This window comes from Falco peregrinus, chromosome 1 (assembly GCF_023634155.1).
Source record: "Falco peregrinus isolate bFalPer1 chromosome 1, bFalPer1.pri, whole genome shotgun sequence".
NCBI classification, from domain to species: Eukaryota; Metazoa; Chordata; class Aves; order Falconiformes; family Falconidae; genus Falco; species Falco peregrinus.
Window position 1 is genome coordinate 10796416 of NC_073721.1, and position 24205 is coordinate 10820620.

Genomic DNA, 24205 nt, shown 5'->3' on the forward strand with positions numbered 1-24205 from the left:
TGAGGCGTTACCGGCCACACGCGGGTGCGAGTATGGCCCTGCCAGCGCTGCCGCCCGGCACCGGGCTGCGCCCCGCCCCGCCCCGCCGCCTCAGGCTGTGCGGGAGCCGCCGGGCCGGGCCGGGCCGGGCCGCCCCCGCCCCCCGCCGCCGCCGCCGCCGCGCCCGGAGCAGCCCCGCCGCTGCCCCCCGGGCCGCCGCCACGTGTGGGGCGGGGGAAGGCGCTGCCAGAGCGAGGCGGAGGTGGCTGCGGCGGGGTCCCGCCCCGGGGGCGGTCGGGGGCGGCCGGTGCCGGCCCCTTTAAGGGCCGCGGCGGAGGCGCCCCGCCCGCCCGTTTCCTAGCGCACAGGAAGTGGGGTCGCGGTTCCGCGGCGGGGCCCGAGCGGTGAGTACGGCCGCCCCGCGCCCCTCCGCCGCCCCGGCCCTCCCGCTCCCCCGCTCCCCGCCGCGCTCCTCACCCGGCTCCTCCTGCCCTCACCTGTCCCCGGCCCCGCCGCGGCCGCCTCCCTGCCGCCTCTCTGCTGCCGGCGCAGGGTGCCGGGCAGGCGCCCCGGGAGCCCGGCGGGTAACGGCATCGCGGCGGCGCCGGCCCCCGTCTGCCGGCCGGGAGCGGCTCCAGCGGCGCGGAGCGTGTGTCGGGGCTGAGCCCACCCGCGGCCGGGCTGAGGGGGGGCGGGTGCGCTCCCGGGCCGACCCGGGGCCCCGCTGCGCCGGGCGGGTGGCGGTCGGGGGTGTGGGCCGAGGCGAGGGGCCGCCGTACCCCGGGCGGCTCTTGGCGCTGTCTCTACAATAAAATGCATCTCTGCCCGCTGGCGGGCGCGTTTCCATTGTGTGAACTGGCCTTAAGCGCGCTGGGGAGCGCGGCTGCGGCGGTGCACGCGTGGGGGGGCCGGGGCGCCTCGGGGAGCGGGGCCGTGCCCCCCCCGGGCTAGCGGGGCTGCGGGGCCGCTCGCCCGAACCGCTGCGAGCCCCGGTGCCTTCCACCAGCACAGCCCCGAGCCCCCCGAAACAGGGGGCGTGAGAGGGCGCTGAATTCTTTCCAGTGGGATGTTTCAGACTTGCTTGACTGTGGCTTGTGTCTGCTGCTCTTTACCGGCCGGGTTCTCGCGCAGTGGATTCCGTGCTCTTGTAAACCCGCAGGGGTGGAACGTTTTGATAGGGAACATCAAAAAAATAAAACTGTGTCGCCGTTACCGGCCTGTTAATCCTGAAGCAAACTCGTTTGCGGGAGGAGCGCTCCAGCAGAAACGGGCTGTTGCGATCTGCAGGGCAATTTTTACAGCTGAGCATACAAAAAGCTAAACTTGATACTACATGTTTTCAGAGAAGTACTATCCAGATCTGCTTAAATAACATTTAGTTTATTCTGTGGTTTTGTAGTTTGTTTTTGGTTGGGTTTTTTTTTTACCCCCTTGTAAGTCCCTTAATCAGATGGAAACTGAGACACGGATCTCTTCTGCTGAGCTCGTAGATGATGGGTGAGTGCTGAGGGCAGCCTGCTGCTCTGCCGGGCCGCTCAGGAGAGCCGCGGAGAAGAGCCAGGTTATTTTAACAGAGTAAATATCCCTCAAACAGAGGTCATACGGTAAAAGACCTTTTTTTTGGTGACTGAATGCCAGGACCCACGGGTGAGACAATTTATTCTTTTCCAGCATGCACTAGCTGGAAGCTCCTATCCTGCTTTATAGTGTGTTTGAAGGAAACTTATGCCTTTCCTTTATTTATTAGCTAGACAGTGAGTCCTCAAACACTGTTAAAGACAGTGGCTTGGAAGTATTCCCAGTAGCTGTCCGTGGAGGGACATGTGTTTTGCGGACCTGGTGTTAGCTATGAGCCTCGATTATACCCTGAGGCTTTTATAGGAGACTCTCTGCCAGTAAGTCCTTGTCGTAAATACCAGGGGACCCACATTGAGTGTTGCTACAGCACCGCTGTCTTCAGCTGTCAGGAGGCAGAGAATGGAAGGAAGAGCAATGATTTTTGAAGTACAGGACTGTATGGCACAAATAGAAATTGTTTAGCTTGTCTGTTCCTGGAGGAAACACATGAAAACTTCAGTGTGATTAAGATTAGATGATTGTGAATAGCTCTTTCCCTTCTTGATCCCATGACTTTGTTTCAGTCTCTTCCTCAGGCTTAAAAGGGGAAGAGAGGGGAAAAAAAAAAAAAAGAAACAGAAAATCCCAAACCTGTCATTAGGGCTACTGCATCATGGTAGAAGTTGCACTAAATTATTTTTGATTTTAAATTCTTTGCTTTTAAGTTCCAGCCCTGGGATATGGGTCTTCCCAAGTCAGTGAGAAACATCATCTGAGAACATAGTTAAATGACGAGTAGCTGTGGTCTGTTGCCAAGAAAACCCACAAGCGTATCTGGCACAATAATTTGTACCCCTGCATCACGGTCTGCTGCTGTTCTGCTTGCCAGAAGTGTTCTGTGGACCTCTTTGTAAAAAGGATCACCAGAATGACCTGAACTTCTAAAAAAACAGATAAAACTAAACATTGGGCAGGGAGGGTATGAGAAATATGAGGCCAGGTTTTTTAACTGCAGAAAAAGAATTGCACAACATTGTTCTTAACTCTGAAACAGTTTGTCATTCTGAAGCAAGCTTCATGACTTGCAATATTTTTTCTTTAAATAATGCTGAGGCAGGATCACGGAGGTGGGATGAAACTCAGGCTTTGGGTAAGTGCTGGAACCAATAATGTGCTTGGCTTCCCGTTAGCTCATCTGACTTCTACTCTCTTAGAGGACCAGCCCTCCAGAATGAAAGTATGGGAAGAGACCATAGTAATCTTGCTTCTGGAAAAATAAAATAGCAAATACACAGGGATTTCAAAACACAAGACTTTCTTGAGGGGGGTGGGGGGGAAGTTTTTTTTTTTTAAAAAAAAGTACTTAAAGGGTGTAATGGAATGAAAATGCTTCAGGAGCATAATAGCTTTTGTAAAAAAGAAAAAAAAAATACTATGCTTTATCTATGCAGCTAATGATGTTCTTGCAAGCCTAGTACTGTAAGTGGGGAAAAAGAGATCATAACTCGCAAGGTGTTCATAAGGAAACATAATGCTTTTTTAAGGGAAATCTGAGTTACAGCCACAGCTTGTAAGAGGAATTTGTAGAAGAGCACTTCTCACTGTCTGCCAGAACAGTTTCATTCTGAATGATGATTAGAAAAGCCCAGCACATCCATTATTATTATTGCATATTAGAAAAATCTGGAAGTTTACAATGACTTTAATACTCTTAATTTCTTTTTTCTGAAGCTCTTCTGGGGAAAAAAACCAAAAAAACATTTCTGAAGGCAAGAAAAATTCTGGAAGTTGCAGCCCTCCTTGTCATGAGTGTCTTCTGGTGCGTAAGGAGTGAGCAGGATACTCTGAGGCCTTTTGCAGGTGTGTCTAGCTGCTGATTTCATCTAAGCCTGTTTAAAAATTTTTGTAGTAAGGTTCAGATATCTTCTGTATACCTAATAATGCAGATAGGTGGGTTAGAGCGCTTAATGGTTCTGGAGTATCTTATTCCTTGTTGTGTGTCTAATCTAAATTGATGATTCTGATGGTCACTGCTAGCTGAGAAACTTCTTTTTAAAAAGAAAGAGTAACTAGGTAATCGTTGCAAGCTATATGTAGTCACTAAATAGTAGAGGTTCAAGGGGAAAGGAAAATGGCCTTTTTTCCTAATCCTGGAAGACTTTGCTGCATGTGAAGATACGGCACACTAAAGCCTATGTGAGAGGCTTCTGTGCTGGCACAGGCCGTCCACACTGCTGCTCCTGTGTGTATGGTAAGGCTGGCAGGAGACACTTGCTCCAGTTGTTTCAGAGTGGAGTACAGTGGGAAGAATATTTTGGAATGATCTCTGCTTTACCTTGCCTGTTTTTAAAGGCTTTTTCCATTCACAAACTAAATGCTCTGGAGCTCTGATTTGCAAGCTGGTAAAGCTGGCAAGCCATTCCAGGTGCTGCGAGTGCACATGTGAGTGCTGGGAAGAGTATCCATGGGATGAGTGTCAGTGTTGCAAAGCAAAGTTCAGAGCATCCAGATACATGACTTGAGGCGAGGAAACTATCATGTGAGGAAACCTTGCAGGTACTTTTTTTAATCTAGCCATTTCCTGCCACTCTTAATCATCTCCAACTGTAACCAAAAATGACTGTAGTGGTTGGCCTGTGTACTCGTTAGTGTCTGCCTGCAGGACAGGTGCCTTCCAGCACCGTGCTGTTGGGTCTGGTCACTTCCTTTAGCCTTTAACATGGTCCTGGGAGATTCTTGGTGTGGATCCCGTCTGCCTCCCTGGCCGGCAGCGGGGGGTGAGCATGTCTCCTCAGCACGTGTGTTGGAGGATCATGTTGGTGGGTGGCAGAAAGGACAGGTCTGACGGAGTTTTATTTTCACCTTCTTCCTCCTTTGTATTATTTTCACTGGCAGAGTGGGTGGATGATAAAGGGCAGGTCTGTCTCACTGTTTCTCTTGCCCTTTCTTCCTCGCCCGTACTGAACAGTGCTGTTTCACTGGTGAAGCAGCTTCTGGAAGAGATTCCTTCTACTTTATTGTGCTGGGCTTTCTGGTAGGGAGGTCACATAGGGCAGCTGTCTGGAAAGCCTGGATTGCCACCTGCCAGCCAGCATACGTGTCCTTCTGGTGTCAAAAGTGGGTCTTCCCATCAGCTTCTCCACTGTGGCCAGAAATGACCTTGAATTGTCCATGAATGCATTACTGCAGTAGTCAGAGGGGTACGCGTGTTTACCTGCAGGAGTTTGCCTGCAAGTACACAATAGGTGAGTGAAGAAAAAACACGCAGAGCTGGAGCAGCGCAGCTGACTGGGCAGCGTGGGGATGGCGGGGCTGATGCTGGGAGAGGGTCGGGTGGGCAGACACTTCTGGCGCTTGTTCTCCCAGAAGCTAAGGGAACTGAGTTTACTCTTCTCTGGCATACTGGGGCAAATATCTGTTAAAAGGAAACCAGTATTCCAGCTGTAAAATAGAAGTAAAATACTTTCATGGCTAACAAAGTCTCTGCAGACGGGTCCTGCCACATACTTGGTGGCTGTCACTGGCAGCAGTCCTCTCGTTGAGCTGAACATAACTCAGGGCTGATTCTCAGGTGTTCAAAGGTAAAATAACGCAGAACAGCTAGGAGTTAAAGGTACACTTAGAAATACAATACTTGCACATACTAAATTATTCCAAGTAAAACTGCTGAACAGCTTAGGGTTTTTTATCCCTATGTAGATATCTGCTTCACGTATTTAACTTTGGTAAATGAATGTCGACCACAAAAGGAGGTTAATGTGTCTGTACTGTTAATCGTGCTTTTTTGTCAAGACAGTAGATCAGTGCTTGCGTCAAAGACCAAAATTGTAGGAGACCCGAGTTCTGCACAAAGCTGTACATGAAGCTAGGCTAGTTCTGTATTACTGTATCAGGATTTGGAAATCAAGGTGACTAGTCCCAGATAATCTTGTAAGGAAGAGTGCAGCTGGCATCTGAAAAAATTATTAGGGCCCGAGAAAGACATGGAAGGACAGTTTCTGGCTTGCTGGCATTTATTTGCAGGAAGCTGTGAGAGTTTAAGGCCGATGGCTGAGGTGCAGCTGTACATAGATGCTGCAAATAATTCTGTTTGTAGATGTTGTGGGTGCATCCTATGACATTTATCATGTGATAAATAATTCTAGCAAGGTAGGTAACCACACAGGTTTTCTGCTACTTCACTATGTGTATCTGGTCTTTGGTTATGTGTATCTTCCCCGTAGAAACAGTAGAAATAAACAGTTCTTCTGGGTTGAGTTTGTGCTGCTGTTGCAAGGGCAGGCATTGAGCTGCGGTGCACAGGAAGCAACTGAAGCTCCTTGGGTGTGCTGCTGCGTTAAAGTAGTGGAAATGCATTGAAGCAGAGCAACGAGGTAAAGGAGCATGTGTCTTGAAGCACACTTGGAAAACAGAAAGTGCTAGCCTTGAGCCCAGTTTAGAGTCTCTGGAACTATATGGAGGGCAAAGTCATCCGTTTCTATGCAATAAAATCTGTCCTGGAAGAGTGTTTTGGGTGATAGCTTTCAGATGACTTGTTTTAGCACTTCTGCTGTCTCTTAAAGGTTTCCTCAAGCAGTGGTGTCAAAAATAAGACATTTGTCAGCACTGTTGCTACTACTCGCAGCCCCAGGGGCAGCAGGTGGCTTGCATGTCTTCCTAGTGCTCTGGCAGAGTGGAAATTAAGACTGCTGAGTGATGGTAGTTTTGTCCGTCTTTCATGTGATCTGGGAGCTTCTGATATGGGTAGGAGTCTTCTGAAGAAGAGATGTAGAATTTGCAAGGTAGGAGGATGAGTATTGCTTGCAGCTGGTGCTGGCTGGACAGAGGCTGGTGTGACTGGTGTGCCAGCCTCTTCCCAGCACAGCCTGGAAGCAGGGCTCCAGTAAGATGTCTGTGCAGGGCAAACTGCCCCAGTGCTCCCAGTATTTGGAACAGAACTGAATTCTAACATGCAAAATGCTGTGTTATCTGCTATGAAATGCTAATAAATATGTTTATTTAAGTTTTTGGTTTTTTTCTTCAGATTTCAGACATAATACAGTGACTTTGAATTTTTGCATTTCACCCTTCGGAGTTGCTGCTTTAGTTGTGTAAGATCCCGAGCTTCTATTAGCATTTTACCGAGCTAGATGGAGAGGTGGAAGTGTGATAGAGGTTTCAGTCGGCTGTCTAAAGGGACAAGAGGATAAGGTAACAAAACTTGAAAACAGGGTTCAAGTAACATAACAGAAGTTCCTGTCAGGTAGGACCTATGTGTCAAATGTGGTACTTTGAATAGTCTGTGACAAGTGTCTGTGGTACTGACCTGTATGTCCCTGCTGTGAAGCAAAACTAGCAAAAAAAAAAAAAGTGGAATACGAGCACAACAGAGGAATGGCACAAGGAACCTGCAAAAACTCAACAGAGGTTTATAAAAATTCCTGGCTTCTCTCCCCTCTGAGTCACGTTCATCTCTTCCTGAAGAGGAGGAAGGAGGGTCCAAGTGGTCCAAAGACTGACTTCAGGGACTTAATAAAGAAAACAGAGGGGAAGCAAGGTAATGTGAAGTGTTCAGTGTTTGGTGTTTGTTTTTCATACTGGTGTCTTTTTCAATGCAAGGCAACTTTAAAAAAAGAAAAGAATATCAAGATAGATGGTTCTGACAAGCTGTTAGCTTCTCTGCTTTCAGTGAAGCTCGGTGCTGCTAGTCCTTTAAGAGTAAGCTAATGCTTAGTTGTAATGTCAAATTGAAAAATTACAGATGACATAAGTGCATCTAGCTGTGCTTCTGGAACACACCAGATGTTTCTCAATTGTTTGGCTTCCAGCTTTCACTTCTGGTGACACATTCAGGCTGATATGTTTTGCTGAAAGCAGAACGTAAACTACTACACTGATTTTTAAGCCATTCTAAAAATATTTGTAGGTTGTGTTCCTCCTTCCATCTTAGTTTCATGGACCAAGCAATAGCAAAGTGAGCCCCGTTTTAAATACCACATGTGAACTTAATCTAGCTGATTCAGTGTATTTAAGGGAAAACTTCAGGGTGATTGATTTTCAAGGCAGCATTTTCCTCAGGATTTCTCTATCAAATTGTATTTTAAATTGGTTTTAGGTATTTTAAAACTCTCAAGCCAAACTACCAGTGGGACAGAATGCACAGAAATGCCTTCCAGTGGTCACTTCAGGAGTTTTATTGCTCTTCAGACTTGCAGTGGAGAGACTTCTATGCAAATATTGCTTGGTCCGGAGTAACATCTACCCCCCCCACACACACCCTACCCTGCTCTGAATTTGGCAATAAATTTTAACTTTAATGAGAATGCTGCGGTGGTAGTATTGGGTGCACAGTCACCCACTTAAACGTTTCTATGAAATTTAAATCAATTGCCTTTATACGTTTCTGCTTTTAAGGCCAGTATTAGTAGAAGTCTCCAGACTTTAAAAGAAATTTGGGTGCTCTTGAGAATTTAACTTTCACTAGTTTTGCTTCAGCTGCCATGGTGAAAACAGTACAGCTCTTACCACAGAAAAATGAGAGAAAATGGGAAGAAAAATAAAAGTATAATTCCTCCACAAGATTAAGTCTCTTAACTGTTTTTTAAAATCCTAGTTAATTAGCTGTGCAACTGTTAGAACAGCCTGGTTAAGAACAACTCTTTTCCATTTCGTCTTTTCATAGGGTAAAAAAAGAAAACTGTATGTGATAACCACCTGTTAGGTACCTTTGGGAGCCTCAGAGGGAATCTGGTTTGCTCTTCAGCGTTTTCATATTTGCTTTACAAGTGTAAGGGAACTGGATGCGTGACCTCTCTTCTTGCCTCCCATTTGGTTTGCAAGGTAGCTACTTCTGCTTTTGTTGCCATTTCTAGGTTGAGCTTTAGCAACAACCAACAGGGTAGGCAAAGTAAGTGTAGTCATGTAGTACTGCTCTTCCTTTAATTCCCTTACAATAAGGGGAAGACTTGCTTCTCTAATTTTGGAGTTTGTGGGTTTTTTGCTGAATTTAAAAAGAGGAATAGTGCCTACAGCCATGCAAAACCCGCAAGCTAAATAATATGAGCTATAGGAGAAGGTGTGTAAAATAGAAAAGTTATTTATCTTATGGAAGCTGGAGGTAGTGAGTCAGGATAGCTGTTCAAGAGTAATATTAAAACAAGCAAGCAAGCAAAAAAGCCTCCTTCAGCTAGTCTTCCCTAGGACATTTTACCTAGCTTCTTTCTTGCCAAGCAGATGTGTCTCTTCATAAAAACAGTAAAGGGACTATGAGTTGACTTCTATTTCCTGGCCTTATCCAAAGTGGGATAATACTGACCAGTGTAATTAAGGTGTAGCTGGTTGGGTTTCAAGTTCCAATTTCAATTCAGCAGTTCCCAGACAAATGGGCTTGCGCTGGCTGCACTGAAGCCAAAGCAGGGCTCCTATTCATAAGCTCATTGCTTATTTTGGATTAGCAATAGAGTAAATAAAGTGAATAACATTGTTCTTTCATTTGTCTGCTTCACTATTTAATGGATTTGGTTTTGTGTAGGAACAGCAAATGCTGGAACAGTATGACAACTTGCTTGCCTCTCTAACTTAGAGGATATAAAACTGCTTCAGCAAAAGGCTGTTATTTTATTTTTTTACTTGTAATTTCTCAGTAGATTATGTAAGAATTGCATTTAAACTCTTTCAGGGCAGTCAGTGTTTCCTTCGTTTGAGGATGACAGCATGACTGCTTTTTCCAGGGACTGTTGTGGCAAAGATTTCTAGCAAATTTCTTTGTAGCAAAAGTTTTCTGTGGCAAAACCATTTCTAGGTTGCTGGATACCACCTTCTGCTTGCTTTTTCTGAGAACGGAGATGCTAAACCCCGTATTATTTTCTATTCTGTGGGCTTGGCATGCTGATTTATCTTTTGGTCAAGTACGTGGGGTGAGAAGGAATATGTGGTGCAGGGGCATGATGGGTGTTATGCACAGCCCTGATGGTCTCTGTTGCTGTTGTGAAAACAAATGCCGGTGAGCTTGTGGGAGATGGGGCAGAAATTGCAAGAGTGTTTGGAAAGGCTGTAAAGAGCAAGACCTACTTGGTCGTTATTCATAAGCTGAGCCTATGTAGGCTCAGTCTCATGATGGATGAACTCCACTATTAAAATGAAGCCCTGCTCTTTCCTGTTTTCTTCTTAAAGAAAGTTAGGATAAAGCATGCTGCTTCAGTTGCATCTCCTGAAAAGATGCAATTAATAAACAGCATCTGATCCTGGCAAAAGGCAGAATATGTTATCGATAAGAATTTGTTATCGATAAAATCTCTCTCTAGCGTTGAGAGCGAGTTGATCTATTGCATGCAACAAGGGAGATAAGAAACCCCGAGTATCTTCGCTGTGTACTGAAGTCTCAAATGTGACAGTGGAAACTTGTGGAGGGCTAGTCGTAATTTTATTTTGGAGCACAGCATTTCTGCTGGCAAAAACACAATGTTGCTTTTGTAAAATAAACCATTTGCATAGGGAATATTTTTTTTGAGTAATAAATCCTGTGATTGTTGTTACCTGTCACTGCAGTAACTCCCATGCCTGAACTGTTCCTGGTGTACTGTGGAGTACTACCATGATCCTTGTGCCAAAGGCAGGATTTTTTTTCCCTTCCCATTTAGAACTCAACAAATGTCTGAAGTTACCTATTGCAGATACGCTCCAGCACTTTATAATTCATCACAGGCTGTCCCTAATGTATACAGTAGTTCTTGTGTTGACTGTGTGGTGGTTTGTTCCCCCCCTGCCCCCCCCCATGTCTTGAACTGAAAATGAAGACACTCGGTGATCAGTATGCAGTCATCGTTGTCCCCCCGCTGCCCCGTGGGACTCTGGTTTGGCAGTGTTTACCAGTGGGAGTTTATAACAAAGGAAGCAGAGGGAGACAAAAAGCCCCAGACCTGTGAGTGCGTAGGAGCAGAGCTGAGCGGGCGGGTCAGCGTTCTCCTGGGCTGTTTGCTGTGAGCAGCCAGGGCAGGCTGGCCGCAGTAACGCGGGTGGCTGCATGGCTGGTACTGCTTGGCGGCTGCAGCGTGTCCGGTGGGCATGAGCCTCATGCAGCCGTTTTTCTTATTTATCAGCCAAATGGAGCTGATAAGCTTACAAGAATCACAGATTTTTTGGGTAGTTAGGTCTGCTGGAGAGCTGATTCTGTCACCTACTCTCCCGAGGCAGATGTCTTGTTTTGGGTTTTTTAACTCTTGGGCTTCTGATGTAGATCCACAATGTCTGCAGAAGTAGCTTTCTGCAGGAATGGCTCTGTCCTGCTGAGAAGCGCTGGTGTGTGCTCCTGCAGGTTCGGTCCTATCCAGTATTGCCCACGTGAGCTCACCAAGGCAGTGTGCCGTGTGGTGGGAATGCCGGGAAGGTACAGAGGACGACATGAGGAAATTTTAATGAAAATCTTAAGAGGTAGCCAGAAGAAAAATTCACTTTAGTGTGTTCTTGGATAATGTTATTACAAATCAAATGTGAATGTTGGGATGGATTGGAACGGTGCATTATGCTCTAAGTTTTCAAAAAGTTGAAAATAAGCTGCAGCTTGTGCCCGATGCAGTTGCTTTACAGCGGGCAGTGGTTGCAATGTGTATAGGCAGAACTTCCAAATTCCTCAGGACTGATTATTAAACTGGTAAGGTCTAAAAGACTTTTTGGTTTTGTTTTTACTTTCCTCCTGTTTTTCTTGAATGTAGATCTTCTTTCCATAAATTGATAGTGGCTTTCAACTGCTCTCCTGTCTAGCAGTGTGTATGTGTGTGTACGCACGTGTGCTTGGGAGGCAGAACTGTGGCTGAAAGCAAATCACATGGTGAAATTGTGGTAAAAACATGTTAGGTAAGTCAGTCCAGCGAGGGTGAGATACTAGACAGAAAACTATTTTTCTGTGGGAAGTGAGAACCACGGCCCTTAACTGTTCTCGTGGTTATTTTTTTTTCTTCTTTGCTTTTCCCTTTCTATTAACCTTCCCAACAGCTGAAAAATCTGACTTTGGTACTCATTTGACTAGAATTGTATAATAAAGCCCTGAACAAATTTCTTTGTGTCTTTTCTGAGGCTATAGCTCAGGGGACTGCCTAAGCAGAGGTGATGATGTGTTTCTGTGTACTTAAGGTGTAGTTTGAGGTTTCTGACTCTAGGGCTTATGCAAAGATTGTCTGTGACAGCACAGACGGCTGGCTTGCCTCGTGTTCGTTTCAGCAAGTGAGAAAATAGCTGCCTGCACGGTGTTTCTCTATGTTCACAAGGAATTTTGTCAGAATAAGAAGGAATATTCAAGGGATGATATTGGGCCTTAGGTTTTCATCGTGTAACTCTCCAAGGAGAGGAGCATGTGTGTGTGGAGGGGGTTTAAGACAGTGAATATCCGTGGCATCTGGGTGAAACGATGAACAATAAAATAACTATGAAAATCAGCTGGAATTTCATAAGCAGCTAAACTATGACCATCTAGGGCAAGCTGAAGGAAAAGGAGATGCTGGAAGCAGAACATGCTAAAATGAGGAATGTCTGTAGTCTGGCATGGAGCCAGGTGCATACTGAATTAGGTCACTGCTTTAAGTGTGAATGTTTCCCCTCTTTAGAAAGATGTACTCATCCTTTGCAACAAAGAACCAAAACAGAATGCTAATACAATAAAAACAAATTTAAAAGCATTTTCAATTAGCATGCTGGTCTATTCCTGTGTGCTTAGAGAATCAATGAGCTCTTTTGTAAGGAGCAGAAACATTTCCATAGTTGAATATACATAAGGCCCTGGAAATGCAGAAAGAATAACAACCAGTTGCTTCTGGAAAACTTGCAAATCTTTGTAAGCATTGTATAAGTCTGAGAAGTCTTGTTCTTTGGAGGTCATAGGGAATGTTGCAAATAGACTTGTTTCGAAGGATTAAAATAAAGTGAAATACCAGTATATGCAATTTAAAGGTTTGGAACTTGATCTTTAAACACTAAAACGCTGATCCCAGGGACTTCGGTGTGATTACTTATTGCCAGGTAATCTTATTGTTCTTTTTTATAAACTGCAGAACGTATCATGTGAAACTGAATTGATTTTCTTATTGTGATTCCTGGGATCCTGTGTGCTTTTGCTAATTCTGGGGTTTCACAGCCTGCTTTCTCTTGTCATCTTCTACAGCCTGGGAGTATTTACTAGAATTCCTAAAATAGTGCTGTGCCAGACCTAATTCATATAACATTTGGGTTGCAAATATGCAAAACTAGTGCTTTTCTGAAAAGGGAGGCTACTGAAATAGAGGGCTCGTAAACCCTTCTTTTCTGATAGCATGAGAATTAAGGTTTTTAATTGCTTCACTCACTCCTTGAAGGATGCGAGATTAAATCTGTGTCTGACTCCTTTATGATGACTCTTCTCAGCAGAAATAATGCTGGTGGGGGAAAAAAAAAGTCTAAATGGACTCAGTCGCCGCTGCTTTACCAAAGTAACTTACCCCTTCAGCCCTCTGTGTGCAATTTATAATTTTAACATTGTGTAACGGAGCTGGTTGCACAAACACCCCTTGCCTTTAAGGGCCCCAAGGAAGCTGTAGTGAGAGAAATGGCTGTTCTTTACGGTGTCGCTCAAAAACTGCCAAGCAGGCAAGGCCTATCTCTGTGCAGAAAGGCTGTCTTGTTAATAAGGTTGTCACTAGCTCACTAGAAAAGGGTTTCAACTAATGAGGGAATAATTAGAGCCTAGTAGGAAAAGCACCAGGAGCTCTCTACAGCCCACCACGTGTAGTTTCCATTGCTTCAGAAGCGGCTTATTGTTCCTGTTCCCTAAGCACCCCTTGAAGGCAGTGCTCCACAAAACAGCCTGCTGGTGTAAATAGGTGAAGTGCCAGTAGGAAGGCTCAGAAATCTGCAGTTATTCATAAATCTGTTGATCTTGCCTTGGTGATGCAGTGCGAGCGGCGAGTCCCTGCGGAGGCATGCTGACTTTCTTAATCCGTGCTTACCATGGCGATGTACATTTGGCCACGGTTAAGAAAGTTATTAGGAACAGAGTTGTTCTTTCATTGCCCCCTGCTATTGTCTGGGGGAATCTTAATCTCCCTGTACATTGTGTCCTCTTGACACCACATCAGGAAATCTGTTGTCACTTGCTTCTAAGACGTGAATGAGACCTAAAGCAACTTAGTGACTCATCAAAGTTGAACACAGGGCGATTTATTGGTAGAGCGAGGATTGAATCAAGGCTTGCTAGGCTAATGTCCCAGCTTCGGGGGTGTCTGTTTGTCACTTAACAACAGTTACTGATTGTGTAAAGCCCATGGTGGTAGGAGGTTGTGTGACGTAGTCGCCTTTAAGTTACAGGTTCAGTGGGAACCAAATCTGGCCGTGGTTTACAGCTGCTTGCACTGCCCGTTACAAACTGTACCATGGTAGCCCAAATAATCTCTTAAGACAGTCTTAACTAGAATTATTAACTCCTGCTTTCTAGTACATGCTTCATTTTCTTTCTTTATCCTGCAAAAGGGGGGAGAAAGGTAAAGGAAAACCACAAAGCTCTCTTCCTTGTGCCCTGCTGAGCTGTAAGGCTTAGCCGTGTTCCCTGCCCTGTCCCCGGTACCATTCCTGCCCTGTCCTCTGTACCAAAAGCATCTCATCAAAACTTGAAAGGCTGATTTCTGTAGTGGTACAGTAGCTGTGTTTGTGTATGCAGCAATGCAAAAGTGCTGCTGTTCTTGACAGCAGTAGTAAGATGTGAAATAAGGAGTGAAAAATAGACGGGACTGGATTTATCAATATTTTATACAAGTCAGGTAGTTTGATCATTTTTCAGTATGCCTTGACTGATCTAAGATGTGCCAGCATTCTGCAAGGAATGGCTTTAGTACACTCTAGCATTTGTCTAAGTTTAAAGAAACGTATGGTTCTTTACGTTATTAATTGTGGCTTAACCTCTTGCGGTCTTAACAGAACAAGAATTCAGGAAGCAATGTGAAAAAACATTGGGCAACTTTGTTCTAAAGAAAGCTAGGGGTGGCATTACATCATTTCTGTGAACTGGTTTTATCCTCTACATTGTTTTTTCTTCTGTCTCCCTTGATTCACCACATCTGGACCCTGGTCAATAGTCTGAGAATACATCTGGTGTTGATCGCTCTTCGTAGGCATTTAACTTGCATTTATATAATGTGTTTGTGCAGTGAGGAGTGACTAACTGCTGTCTTATTTGGGCTTAAAAAGATGTCCTCTAGAATTCAGTTGATAAAACTGTTACTCATTTTGTACCAAAGTGTCTGGTAGCTTTATGTGAGTTTGAAAAGCCTGAGTTTTGGGTAACTTATTGCCTTTAAGCTGCATGTATATCTAATTTATTTGTTAACTGGGTCATAGGCAGGGACTTCAGCACTAGGAGTACTAGTAACTGCTTCAGGCAGTCCTGTAGACTTCAGCTGGACAACTCCAAGGTGTGCAGCTCTTGCAAAATTTAGTGTGCATGACTTGCGTGCAAGCTTCGGATCAGCGATTGCAGGCTCTGGTGTTGGTGAATAAATTACATTGTCTTTCAGGCCTCGTAATTGGAGCTTTTTTGCAAATGAGGATGCTGAATGTTATGATACCACTGATACGTGCTACCTGGTTCTTATTAAAGCAAAATCCCGATGCTGGAAGCCAAATGGGAAAGGAGAAATGCCCGAAGGACATAGGGGAGAAACACTGCAAGGTGTTTGTAAACATGTGGAGTGCATCGTGGCACTGTGACTTGTTTGCAAGGAACAGGGGAAGATGGGGTTTGGGGCTGCTGGCAATGTTGGATAACAATCTTTCCCAGCATATATGAAGAGTATCGAAGTGGGCAGTTTTTTTTCTAATCTCCTAAGCATACTGGAACTAAATTGAAGCTACTCGGGTCCCACAACTTCCCCTGGACAATAATGACACAACACAGTCAAGATGGATGTAGGATAGTACATCCCTGGATTGGATAAATGTTAATGAGCTTTGCTTGTTTTAGACAACCAAGTTTTAAAGAGAAATATTTTATTAATGTTTGAAAGTGGCCTAGCATGCATTGAGCTTATCTCTTAGCTCTTTTTGCTGTCATTGAAGAGGGCCGCTAGCAATTTAGTGGGCTCATTGCTGGGTAGGATTGCTGCTGTCCCCCATCTCACGTAACTGTGGCCTTTTTCCCTGGGCTTTTCCTCGGAGCCGGTTTGGCCAGCGGTGTGAGAGGGTGAGCCGTGCAGACGGGCTTCGCCTCTTCACGCTAGCCCAACCAAACCAAGACGTGGAAATGTTAGTGAATGGCTAGTCTGAGGCTCCCTTTCATCAGTTGCAAATTGGGATTTGAATTTAAATTTCTGTTGAATTTGACCTATTCTGAAATGCTGTTCCTGTGAACTTTAAATCTGCAATACTTTATTTGTGCGTGAATAATTATTGCCTAAAAGATATTTACTTAAAGCAAATGGAAACGCAAGCTGCTGCTGCTTCAGAGTGGTTCTTGGAATATTTTTTTTTTAGTTCAGAGGAGTAGGAAGGGCATGGGTTTTGTTGGTGTGTTTTTCCTCCCACAGAGGAAAACAAAACAAAACAAAAAAAAACCCAAGAAGGAATGGGGGAGTTAAAGCAAATAAAACTTGATGAGGCTAGAAGAGCCCTTACTGCTTTAGCTAGCGATGTGAAAAATGGATTTCATTAGACTGTCCATATTGCTATTTTCCAGACACTGTATCAAAGGGAATCACTGGTGGGTAATGCAATGGAAAGGAACAATGTTTTCTCTTTCTCATTTCCCACCCCTTCCCCCAGAAGTCTTTTGCATCCATGTGTTATGACTTTGTTCCTGTATTTTCCAAATGACTGGCTGCTTTGTAGTTCTAATGTGCACCTTTCTTTTAATTTTAGGTTCTGTCTTCATTTTGCTGACTCAAACCGCAGATTCCAAGGAAAGGAGGGGAAGTGGAATAAAATACTCAAGTGCCAAAGGAGAAGCCAGACTAGTCGATGAAAGTTACTGTTACTAAGCTGTAGACTGCTCTCACTTACACATAGTGGGGGGAAAAAAATTGCTGTTGGTTCAAAGCTTATAAAATTACTTTTGCAGACTTTCCTCACTGAACTTCAAACAGGCAAAACCCCTTCAACTGGGGCTGAATTAGGAAATGGAAATATGACTCCTTCCTGGTGTCTTCCATCTTCCTCTCCCTCTGCAGGGTTTTTTGTTTGGGGTAGGAAATCCTGAACAAATTGTATGGCGTCAACCAAACTTGTAGTTGATGGTTATGGATGACCTAGGAACTTCAGATTTGTGTCTCTGCAATGACACCCGAGTAAGGCAAAGGTTGAAAACTGCTCATCAGCTACTTTATCAAAACCTGTAGTAACTATTACAGTCATGCTTTCGCGCTCTTTCTAACTTTTGAACTCTGGGGTGATGCTCCCTGGAAGGGATGTGCAGATAAGTCACCTTTTTGGGTTGGAAACAGCAGTAATTTGAGAATGCCCAGAAGAGGCTTAGTAATTCAAGCCAGGACTCGTTGGCTCTTAGTGGGCCTTGCTTTACTATTCAGTTTAGTCTTGCTCATGTATTTGCTTGAGTGTGCTCCACAAACAGATGGTAATGGATCTCTACCGGGTGTCGTAGGAGAAAACATGGGTAAAGAATACTATCAAGCTCTCTTGCAGGAACAAGAAGAGCACTATCAAAATCGAGCTACTAGTCTGAAACGTCAGATTGCCCAGTTAAAGCAAGAACTTCAGGAAATGAGTGACAAATTGAAATCCCTGCAGGAAAAAAAGAGCCCCAAGGTCAATGGTATGAACTACCAGGGCACCAAAGAACAAGCACCCAATGATCTCCTAGAGTTTCTTCATTCCCAGATTGACAAAGCTGAGGTGAGCATGGGGGCCAAACTGCCTAGTGAATATGGCGTCATTCCTTTTGAAAGCTTTACGTCCATGAAAGTATTCCAGCTGGAGATGGGGCTCACTCGGCATCCGGAAGAGAAACCCGTTAGAAAAGATAAGCGCGATGAATTGGTGGAAGTTATTGAGGCTGGCCTAGAAGTTATCAATAATCCAGATGAAGAAGATGGACAAGATGAAGATGATGGAGTAGGAGAGAGGCAGCTGTATAGTGAAAATGATTTCATAGAAGGTATGTGTATTACATGCTTTCCAGCCCATTAACGGAATGTCACAGCAGGCATTTAATGATGTTTGTATTTTTAGGAGTTTTACCTACTTGAATATAGCCTTGAACAGTAATTACACAGTAAGAACTTTTGTTTCTAATGATGAGAATATTACTGTTTCATTATTTTACATTTTGAGTGAGGAGCAAGAAATCCATTTCAGAAGAAGGGCTTAGCAAAAGAAGTGTACGGGGGAAGCTGTATCCGCTTAAAATGCTGAGGCATTCATAATTGATTGTAGCTGAATTCAGTGTGACACAACTGCTTGTGGTACTAAATAACTGAAAGACTTCCAGTGGAACTGGTGGCAGCGGGAGGCAGAAATCGATTCATGCCTCTTGTTCCAGTGTGGTTAAGCTATTCAGTATGAAGCTACAGGGTTTTTCTTCACTCATTTCTATGCCACTTTTAGTTCATATTCAGGCTTTTGACTCTTTTTTTTTTTTTTTTAAAGAGTTGGCATGCTCAAGTCAGAGGGAGAGCGTTGGTAGGCTAACGTGTTCTGGTCACATCAGCTGAAGAACTTGGTGTCCTGAATAGACCCTTCGTGGTGTATTAGTTATGGGGTCCTCTAAGCTGTGTGACCTTGAACTGTTCTCTTGTTCTCTCTCAGTGCGTGTAAGTCGAATAGCAGAACACAGATTACTATAAAAGCAAATATAGCAGTTACGCTTTCAGCACTTAGTGACACCCTTAGAAGATGCATTAGTGACAATTCCTATAGAAGCTGGCTTTCAAGGTAGAGCGTAATGCTGATGGAGATAAGTATTATAAAAAACGGCTCTAGTACCTCTCTTGTGTTTACAGTATTAAAAACAGTTCATGCTGCCATAAAAACCCAACCAAACAAACCAAAAAATCACCGCAAACAAACCCCAACAAAACAAAACAAAAGTTGGACCGTATTATAAGAACATTACTGTAAAAGGGATCCTGGATCTCAGCAGTACTGATGTCTGCACTATTAAGCAAACATGCTGGAGAGAGGTACTGTTGGCCTTGAAATAATCCGTTCTTTCAGTCTAAGATGATGTAATTGGTCTGTAGTGCAAAAAGTCTCCGCTTTTAACAGCTACTGTGTTTAAAGTTTAATGCAGGGACTCTTCTTCCTTCCAGAAGGTGGGGTGGGGAATCCACTCAGCTGTGTCTGTGTAACACAGTCAGCGCAGTGTTAGGCTGTTCCTGCAGTTTTCACGTAAAACTATCCTGTTTTATCTGGAGGTGGTCATTCTTGCAGTCCTCTTACTGATTTCTTTGTATATTAATTGTGCAGCTGCTTTTCCTTTGTTTTAGGTACTGCTTTACGCTGTAGTGGATTTTTACCATTACTAAAATAGCAGTTTATTGTTCTTAGTGGATTGCCTGTAATGACTGAACACCCCCAAGAAAGCAGGCACATTTGGGACTGTAGGACTGTACTTTGTAACTCTGCCTCTATTCACACCCAGTATATTGATAATTATTTTTGGAAATCAAACTCATTTCCTGTTGCTGTAAAGGCAGTCTCTTCAAGCATACGGTTACAGGAACTATAGAAAAAGTATTTTTATGCTGGTGCTTGTATGGGTATGTTAGCAGGAACCATACATAACCACCATAACATGGTATGTTAGCCATGGTGACACACATCAGTATCTTTTATCAAACAGTTTGTGGGTTGTGTGGGTATTCTCTGTGTTTGTATGTGTGAATACTACTGGCTAACTTAAACACTAGGCTGGAAAAAAAAAAAGGTTGCTTCTGAATATTAACACCTTTCTCCCCTGCCCCCCCCCCCCCCCCCCCCCCACCTTGTTCCAAAACTCGAGGTGAGCAATGGCACCACTGGTGGTAGTACCTGCAGGTCACTTGCCCTACAGCACTGCGACTCTAGCACGCTGCCGCCATTGTCACTTTGTGCATCCTTGTTTTGATAGAAGTCCAGTTGGAAAGCTGAGGCGTTCCTATTTGGGAAATACTACTCCCTTAAGCTGTCATAAACTGGTGGATTCAGTTTCACAGTGGATTTGGTGTATCTATCGAAGCCCCAACAGGTCCTGCTACTGTCCTAAGAGCACAACTAAATTGTTTCAGATTAGCATTGCTCACTTAGAGAAACAGTTTGTTAAAGCTGGCTTGAGTTAAAGCAAATAGTTGAAGTTCTGTATCCTCTTCAATTGCTGATACTTTGTAATATGTGATTTAGGACTAAGAGTAGAGTTTTCTGCCGTTTGAAACAGGAGGCTGAGAAACTTGGTGTGTGGATTATTTTTGTGGGTTCTAGGGCAAAAGAGAAAACATGATAATTAATATGTAACCATCATGTTTTACGCTTAATATAAACTGGCTTTGCTTTTGTTCTGACTTGCAGGAATTTTTTTCTCAAAACTAACGCATACCAATCTACAAAAAAACCACAAAACTGTGCCACAAGTACAAGCTAAACTAGAAAAAGGCATTTTTATTCTAGAAGTGTTCTAGCTTCCTACCTCAGCAGGCTAAATTTTCATGTAGGTGAATCACAGCATGGTCAGGGCTGGAAGGGACCTCTGGAGATCATCTAGCCCACCCCCCTGCCAAAGCAGGCTCACCTGGAGCAGGCTGCACAGGGTGGTGTCCAGGCGGGCTTGAGTGTCTCCAGAGAAGGAGACCCCACAGCCTCTCTGGGCAGCCTGTTCCAGGGCTCCGTCACCCTCAGGGGAAAGAAGTTCTTCCCCATACTCAGAAGGAACCGCCTGTGTTGGAAGATGTCTGGTTCTGGGAATTATGTCAGGTTTTTTTCCTAGACTTGTGAAGTGCTAGGCTAAACCTTGAGCTATCTAATCTTTCGTGGTATGTACTTCCAGGTGTATTGGGAAATCCTTAGAGAATTTGGAGTCCGTAGTAAGTTTAGAATCTCTTTTCATATAGGCAGTTTTACCTAATGGTATCTCTTCATGTCCACAGTTCTTCCCCAGCATTTATGTTGCTTCTGATGCCCATCAGTGAAATAGCACTGTTTTGTTCTGTAAAAGCATCATTGTGTTTTAGGATTTACCTGTATTGGAGTCACTTGTGACAACAAAGACTAAAAACATGAATTAAAAATTAATCTGCCTTCTGCCTATTTAAATTTGTTTTATAAATAGAAATCCGCTGAATAAACTTTTCTGAAAAAGTGCACTTAATTACACAATAATACATGGTAGTCTCATTCTACTGATTTATTTTTTTTTTATTACTCTAGCACTGCCTAGGACCAAAGAACTTCAAAATACGTGCTGATGGATGCTAACTCCCTTGTTGCTGCTTTGTTTTTTTGGTCTGTGCCCTCAATTTAACTGTTCGTGCAGCTCCTTCACTGCACGCTCAGCCTCTGTGGTCTCTACATGAAGGAAGTCTGACTTCTCCCAGTGGTGCGAGGAAGCTGTAACCTGTTCAAGTGTTATCCAAACTGATGTCGGTTTTTTTAGTGTGGCAAGACAAAGTGATGATGCAAATCTGTTTTGGAATTGTCATTAGGCAGAGCTGCCACAGCCACACTGTGGCTATTGGCAGGTTTCAGGGAACAACACCAAGTAAAAAAAGTTAAAAAAAGAATTTGCAATGTAACTACAAGGATACTTTCTGAAAGCTCCACATTATTTTTCACAAGGCTTGTTTGGCTTGCCCTGCTGATGAAGAGAAAATCAGCAAGTTTCTCAGCTCTGTGGGGCTCTTTGCTGCATTGTTACCTTTTCTTGTTTTGCTGCAACCCAGAACGAAATTTCCAGAATTCTAATATTAACAGAACAAAAATCTGACCTTAACAAGTCTTGTTCTGCAGTTGCTGTTTGAGAAGCACTTTGAAGTTTTTTTCTTAATATTTCCATTTGATCTAAGTGTATGAGAAACAGGAGTATGCTGTTCCCCTTGGATGAAAAATATCCCTGGAGAAGATAAAAGTTGCAATATTACATATTTTCACAAATGAAGGGGCCTAGGACTACAAACAATTAATCTAATTGCTGAATTGGGCATTCTAAAATAGCCCTGGATTAAAAATAGATTTCTTTGGGATCAGTGTTTGGTAATACAGAGAAAAAGAGGATAAGTAAGGTGGGAAGAATATAGTAGTATTGCCTCTGTCCGTCCTCTTTCTTCAGAAGCCTGTGATACAAAGTCTTGAATAGTGATGCAAAACTGACTAAGGAGCCTTCATGGACATCTGTCTGTATGTTTCTATCAGTGTAACTGGTTTATTTGGGTTATGTTTATCAGTGTAATGGGTTCATTTTGTCAAGAGATTAAAAGTTCTTCCATTGGGTAGATATTTAACCTTTAGAAAACAGAGGCTTCCACATATTTTCAGCAGTTAATTATCAATTAGCTAATGAAAGTCTCATTATTGAATGTCTACCACAATTCAAGTGCTGCTGTCTTGGGTCCATTTCTCCTGCTTCTGTGTTTCCAGTTGGAACTGGGCAAAGGCCAGAAACTATGTTTTGGTCTGAATCTCAAGGGAAGACTCCCCATCCATCCTTGGCGTGTTAAAATAGATTATCCCAATGCTGCGAGCTCAAACTCTTCGTGAGTCCTTGCCATCCACAGAACAGTGGGGGCTGTTTGGTATGCGATCAGCCCCTTTCAGATGTCCTGCATAATACAAACTGGTCAGTGTCCCAGGAACTTCAACAGGATTTTAATACACAAAAAAAATTAAAAAAAATATGGACATAGTCTTAAATTCCTTGGACACTTTATGGGTAGCTTTCTTGGTAGTTGTAAACAAGGTAAAAATATTTGAGTATAGGAGAACAGCTTTTTTGGCTTTGATAGCAATTGATCCCCAGTATTCCTAGATTTAATTTGCTTGGTGAGAAACAGAACTTCTGTGGGGGGAGTAAAGCTTCATGGACCAGGAGTAACAGCTGTTAAATTATTTCTGCTCCTTTTTACCTCCTTGCTTATAGAGCTCTGTTTTGGATGGCAGCCAGTGTATGCTAGCTGGAAGGTGAGATAGCAGGTTTTATTACGTGAGTCAGTCCCAAGTGTTAAAAACCTGAATACATGAAAAAGTAACGCAGATGTGGGTTCTTTTTCTGGCTGTTCTCAATTCTGGCTTCTGTGTATAGAAGCTTTAATCCTATAAAAGTGTTCAGATTAGTAGATTACCTATGGAGGTTAGCTCATAGCAAGGAGAATGATTTGAGGAGCACATACTTAGTATTTTAAATAAGTGTGGTGCTGGTAGGATGTTGAGATTCAAGTTAGGAATCTTCTATTCCAGCAATTGAATGTTGGCAAGGCACTACTCAAATTTGGACTTGCATGTTAAGGCCTTTATGAAGCTACAGCAGTGGTTTTTTGTGTGTGTTTTTTTTTTTTTTTTTTTAAGTCACTTTAATCTAGAAATCTTGGTTCTATACTGCAACTTTCTGTTGTAGACTGACGTCTAAGCTTATCCTTTGATTAAAGATCAGCTATTGCCAACTATGACATGCTTTTTTGAAACTTCACTTGCACTATAAATGGTGTTTTTTGTCTGTAAACAGCTTTTGGATCCTAGATAAAGGGGTACAGTATGCAATACTGAATGTTACTTTACGCGGGAGTGCCGGTACCGGGTATTTGCTGTGCATTGCGTGCGAGTCGTCAGCTGCTGCCGTGACGCAAGAAGCTGTTTTCAGGCTGCAGCTCTGGACTGCGCAGCGCAAAGGCTCGGAGCGGGAAAGGACTGAGAGGGATTTTGGATCTTTTTCTGCTTCTAACAGGCCATGCTGCGGTCTTCCATTGTTGGAAATGCCCTTTTCATATGTGTAATTAATACTGATTAGAGACTGTTGTGCTTTTCCTGAGCATTAAAATGTGGTGCGTCTCTTACGCAGCTCTGTGCTCGCAAAGGAATAGATGTGGATTTCTCTCTCTTAAAGGAGTGCACCGCAGAACTTTGTTCTAAGGATAAAAAGCATTCCAGCTGGAAGGTTAGATTCAGTCACTGTTAACTTCCAGCGTGCCGGCACCAGGCTGGTGTGCTGCACCCCATCTCCCAGAGACCCCACATGGGAGTGGGTCCCCATGCGTGGCTCGCCCCGGGGACAGTGCCTGCTGGGGGGGTGGGAGCTCCCAGTGCGGGGGGCTGTGGGGTGGGAGGAGGGGGAACACCAGTGAACCCAACTGGGTTTGGTTTGGAGATGGAGGCTGCGGCAGAGGGATGCGGAGGGTGTTGGGTAGATTTAGGGAAAAGGAGGCTTTGTAAAGGGAGCCTGGGGTGGGGAGGGGAAAAGTTGGGGCAAGGTGGTGTGTGCATCATGTTCCTTCTTGTGTTGGATGGGAGGGAGGGAGCACGGAGGAATATTTGCCTGGAGATAGGGAGAGAAGCAAAGCTGTAAGATCACTTCTTTCTAGTTCCTGAGATAGAGCAGCTTGGGTTTGTTTGTCCAAGTTTGAGGGCTGCTCCCTTCACGTATCTTGGCCCCCCTCGATTTCAGCTGTGAAAAAGACAACAGCAACAAGAAGGTCACTGTCAACAGTGGGCACAAAAGACAGTGCCTTGTGTCGGCAGAGCAGTGCTGCTGTGCTGAGCCCTGCTG

The 24205-nt window shown here is 44.1% G+C and overlaps 1 protein-coding gene across 2 annotated transcripts in view; it reads left to right on the forward strand.

Moving 5' to 3' along the window:
* The first annotated feature begins 267 nt into the window (after positions 1 to 267).
* Positions 268 to 24205, forward strand: part of CSGALNACT2 (chondroitin sulfate N-acetylgalactosaminyltransferase 2) — a 32895-nt gene continuing 8957 nt past the window's right edge. Inside the window, exons 1-2 of one of the 2 annotated variants that reach the window (XM_055805997.1) lie at positions 268 to 383; positions 16387 to 17638. In XM_055805997.1, coding sequence (XP_055661972.1) covers positions 16981 to 17638 — 658 coding nt within the window. In that variant the 5' untranslated portion in view covers positions 268 to 383; positions 16387 to 16980. Of the gene's footprint in view, positions 384 to 3266; positions 3397 to 16386; positions 17639 to 24205 lie in introns of those variants that run through there. The other variant, XM_005243565.4, reaches the window with a different exon arrangement.